A 5,161-nucleotide genomic window follows, 5' to 3' on the forward strand; every position below is an offset into this window, starting at 1 on the left:
GAAGTGGAGATGAATGCTAATACAAGTAGGGGAGGTGCGGTATGGGAATTTATTTATCGCGTAGTTGCAGTATTGGAGTAGGAATGTATGTTCGCTTTCCTCAGCTGAGCTCAGGAGTTTCCTATACAGTGTTGGAGTAGAAATTTATGTTTGCTTTCCTCAGCTGAGCTCAGGAGTTTCCTATACAGTGTTGGAGTAGGAATATATGTAATCGCTGTCCTCAGCTGCTGAGCTCAGGAGTTTCCTATACAGTGTTGGAGTAGGAATATATGTAATCGCTTTCCTCAGCTGCTGAGCTCAGGAGTTTCCTATACAGTGTTGGAGTAGGAATATATGTAATCGCTTTCCTCAGCTGCTGAGCTCAGGAGTTTCCTATACAGTGTTGGAGTAGGAATATATGTAATCGCTGTCCTCAGCTGCTGAGCTCAGGAGTTTCCTATACAGTGTTGGAGTAGGAATATATGTAATCGCTTTCCTCAGCTGAGCTCAGGAGTTTCCTATACAGTGTTGGAGTAGGAATGTATGTTCGCTTTCCTCAGCTACTGAGCTCAGGAGTTTCCTATACAGTGTTGGAGTAGGAATATATGTAATCGCTTTCCTCGGCTGCTGAGCTCAGGAGTTTCCTATACAGCGTTGGAGTAGGAATATATGTTTGCTCTCCTCAGCTACTGAGCTCAGGAGTTTCCAAAGCTAATTATAGAATTAGGGTAGAAGTGTATAGATGCCAATAAAAAATTCTTGGAAAATTGCTCGAAATTTTCATATTGTCATCAACACATGTAGCTGACGTTTGTTTTCCTCAGCTACTGAGCTTAGGAATTTCCAAAGCTTATAATAGAACTAGGGTAGAAGTGTACAGAAAACCAATAAGTATTTTCATAATTTTCATATGTAGTTCCTCTGGAGCACCTCATCGGAATATACGACATTTCAAGACCACTTACTGTGGACGATTTGCCTCCTAGTTGGACTAGTCCTGCAGTGATAACAAGAAAACGGTAGTAGAAGCTTAGAAGTATATTGGACTTTCACGGGCGGCGCTAGTGATATGAAAAACACTAGTGAAAAATATATTCCACGAAAACCGCGTTTCTCACCGAGTTTTACGACGCCACTTCACGTATAACGGGTGAAACGCTATTATTATATCAGCGAAAATTCGTCCGAAAATTTGAATTTTAAAATTGAGATTTGTGAGGAATATGTATTTGATTTCCTCAACTGAGCTCGGGAAAAAATCTACATGAAATCTTGGGTAAAAATGTGGAAAAAGCATCGAAAATTTTAGGAAATTTCCTGAAAATTTTATCATATTTTTACCAACACTTGTGTATATATGTATGCAGATATGCTACACGATTCTGTGATGGAGTTTTTTCTACAAAAATTTTCCGAAATTTCCGGAAAATTTTTCATCATCTTCTTACCAACACATTATGCAGATATGCTGCACGATTCTGTGATAGGGGAGTTAAAATAGAGAAATACTTGAAAGCGACTTTGGAGGAATTCTCAGTGGGTTCACAGCCTGATGGTATGGTGCAAAGGTAGGTTGATAAATTTAGTGACAGTTCTGTAAAACGTAAATTACGGGCGAAAAATAGCTTTTTTCGCCGCACGTGTTAATACGATTTTTCAGTGGTGATATTAGCTGTTCTTATTTGTTGATCATTTATCATTGGAGTTTCACCCTAGTGATATGAAAAATATATTTCACGACTACTGCATATCACCGCGAACAATATCGCGTTTTACACCACTTCACGTAAAACGGGTTGTTAAACTCCAACCTTTTTTACATGTTTATGTTGCTTACCAACTTGTTGTCACAAATTGAATTTCATCAGGGTGACACGATTTAAGGATATGAGGATGCGTATACCAGTGATGATAACAGAGATATTCAAACAACGAAAAGATTCCTTGCAAACGCGAGTCAAGTAAGGGGAGGAAAATTGTGAGAAAATTCGGGGAAATTTTTGGTACCCGAGTAAAATTTGTAGATTTGGAAACTTGTGAGCTCAGCTGAGGAGAGCGAGAATTTATTCCCACAACGCTTTGGTGATAATATGAAAATTCTGAGGAATTTTTTTATTTGTTTTTGTAGACTTGTATTAGAATTTTGAGCTTAGGTGAGGAAAGGGAAAATATATTTCTTATAAAACTTCCTCAGTTGGTGAAAGGATCATAAATGTTTTACTTGCAGGTATCTGGGTGACGCTGCAATTCGCGAGGAATTTGGCCATGGACGTTCGAGTGCACTAAAAGTGAGAAACATATATGAAAACAACAATGGAGTTTCACCACCCTAGTGATATGAAAAACACTAGTGAAAAACATATTTTACGACTACTACATATCACCGCGAATTAATATCGCGTTTCTCGCCGAGTTTTACGCCACTTTACGTAAAACTGGTGAAACTCCAATGATATACATATTAATAATATTAATGTTAATTATTATTCTAATACCATTTCATATAGTTAAATGGAGTTTCACCACCCTAGTGATGTGAAAAACACTAGTGAAAAACACATTTCACATTTCGCGAAAAACGGGTGAAATTTCATTATTATATACAATAAAACACAACATGAAAACTGCGAGGAAATTTTTTGGGAAAATTCTCGTTAGCGTTTGTACTTTTGTCGTGTTTTTCCACAAACCATCAGCTAAGGAAATTATCAGCTAAGGAAAGCGAACTCTTTTTGCAGCTCTGAAAATTGAGGTTATTTAAGTGGAAGTTGGAAAATGTGCACATGGTCAACTACATGTGTTGGTGACGATTTTTGTGGAAATTATCAGTAGCTTTTGTACATTTTCACCCGAATTCGTGTATAAACTCGTATAGTTAGCTTTGGAAACTCCTGAGCTCAGCAGCTGAGGAAGGCGATTACATATATTCCTACTCCAACACTGTATAGGAAACTCCTGAGCTCAGTAGCTGAGGAAAGCGATTACATATATTCCTACTCCAACACTGTATAGGAAACTCCTGAGCTCAGTAGCTGAGGAAAGCAAATACATATATTCCTACTCCAACACTGTATAGGAAACTCCTGAGCTCAGCTGAGGAAAGCAAATACATATATTCCTACTCCAACACTGTATAGGAAACTCCTGAGCTCAGCTGAGGAAAGCGATTACATAGATTCCTACTCCAACACTAGAGTTTCACCCATTTTACGTGAAGTGGCGTAATATTTCGTGAAAACGCGATACTATTCGCGGTGATATACAGTAGTCGTGAAATATGTTTTTTTTTCTCATATCGCGGTTCGTGTGACTCGACTGATATTATTTTCACAGGTTTTGGTCAACATAGATGAGCGCGTGAGAATTATGGAGTATTATCACGAGGGGAGAGCAGATAGGTTGCAAAGAACTGTTGAGAAAATTGGGGAAAAAATTAAAGTGAAATTTTTTTCCGGAGAAAAAAAATTATTATTTTTTCCTCATAGGAGTATTTTATCGATCGCGATGATATGTTGGAGTATCACTCAGTGAAATTAGACCGTGAACTGATGGGAAGTGTGGTGGGCAAAAGTCTACCGAGTTTACCGATTGGTGAGTACGTTAATGGTGAGTTGGTTAGCGATGGAACGGTTTTTAGAGAGTATTGGAAATGTACCGATGACGAGGATTTCACACAAGTATCGAGCTCCTGAATATGTGGTGAATGAAAAAACGTGTGGAATTACAGAGTTGTGCAGTAAGAAAGTCGGGTTTTATTATCGCGGGGCGATGTTGGTTGGAGTTTCACCCGTTTCACGTGAAGTAGCGTTGTACTCCATGTGAAAAACGCGACATGTAATATTCGCTGCTCAGATGCATTTTTCGCAAAGTGAAATATGAAGTGGTTTTTCATATCGCGGGTGAAACTTCATTATATTCATCAATAGCTTCTGAATATATAAGTGAAATTTTCGATGGACTCTCACGTCCCGTTTCACTTGAAGTGGCGTAATACTCGGTGAAAAACGCGGAATTTTTGATAAGAAGTGGATGAGTTACAGAGTTGCTCAGGATGGATGAAAATATAAAATAGATAGAATTATTTATGGGAGCCTCTAGGTGTCACGAGGTGCATATGAATCACGTAGTTCGGTAGCTAGTGGGTATATAGTTGTGGAATATCTGATGGAGTTTTACGTGCATGTGAAATTATGCGAAGTATGGGGAAAAACGGAGTTGCCCAGTAAAAACGGTGGAGTGAATTTGAGTTGGTGTCGATATAATTGGGTCTAGTTGAATATTCGCAGTGAATCACGAACGTCCTTGGAATCGAACTCACGTCCTGGTGGTTAGTAAATGAGCGCTTTACCACCGAGCTATAGAGGTTATTTTTTGTCAGGTAAGATTGTGTTTCACCTCCCTAAGAAGTGTATTCGCATTACTTATCACCGTCCGGAAGGACGACTGATGGGCCAACAGTTGACTTTTTATAAAACTCCTGACGGGCAGTCTCTGACGTAGGTCTTGTTCGGTGGAGTTTCGTATATATACTTTATTATATGAATATTTAATTATAATGTGTATTAATGGAGTTATTAATTTTATAACTATTATATTGGAGTTTCCCGGGCGGCCCTAGTGATATGAAAAACACTAGTGATAAATGTATTTCACGACTACTGCATATCACCGCGAATAATATCGCGTTTTTCACATGGAGTATTACGCCACTTCGCGTAAAACGAGTGAAACTCCAGTGATCAACTTTTTGGAAAATAAAGATATGTAGAAATGTTTTCTTTTAATTTTCACTCTTATATTTTAATCGTTGACTCTCCCCCCTACGAAACCAAACTCATCGATTGAGCGACTCTCAGGAATTCCCCATTGGCACGATTTCGCGGTAGCATGTTTTCGCTTTAGCGAATACAACATCGTTTCTCTGCAGGTCATGTTTGTTTGTTTCACTGCTTGTGATCAGTGAATGTTTTACTCGTCGTGAGTTCGTTTGTATAATTCTGTTTCCATAAAAAATCTCCGTAATGATTGTGGTTTTTTCGTACTTGGTAGATTGGATAAGCTCAGTCGCATTGGAGCCGGGGATGATATCAAACTGCCGACACCTATGCAGTTGTTGCAATTGTTAAAACTCGAGAAAACGGCTAAGCATAACTTCATTGAGACTACTAATCAAAGTGAGATG

At 38.6% G+C, this 5,161-nt stretch overlaps 1 protein-coding gene across 1 annotated transcript in view; it reads left to right on the plus strand.

Annotated features, from left to right (window-relative positions):
* Pmar_PMAR013000 (hypothetical protein) overlaps positions 1–3,570 on the plus strand; it is a gene marked incomplete at both ends in the record, with an annotated part of 6,591 nt that extends 3,021 nt beyond the window's left edge. The window contains 5 exons of the mRNA XM_002785375.1: positions 1,443–1,547; positions 1,848–1,940; positions 2,207–2,267; positions 3,313–3,417; positions 3,465–3,570. Coding sequence (XP_002785421.1) covers positions 1,443–1,547; positions 1,848–1,940; positions 2,207–2,267; positions 3,313–3,417; positions 3,465–3,570 — 470 coding nt within the window. The remainder of the gene's footprint in view (positions 1–1,442; positions 1,548–1,847; positions 1,941–2,206; positions 2,268–3,312; positions 3,418–3,464) is intronic.
* Between the last annotated feature and the right edge of the window lie 1,591 nt (positions 3,571–5,161).

The sequence above is a fragment of the Perkinsus marinus genome (genome assembly GCF_000006405.1).
Source record: "Perkinsus marinus ATCC 50983 genomic scaffold scf_1104296932818, whole genome shotgun sequence".
Classification (NCBI taxonomy): domain Eukaryota; phylum Perkinsozoa; order Perkinsida; family Perkinsidae; genus Perkinsus; species Perkinsus marinus.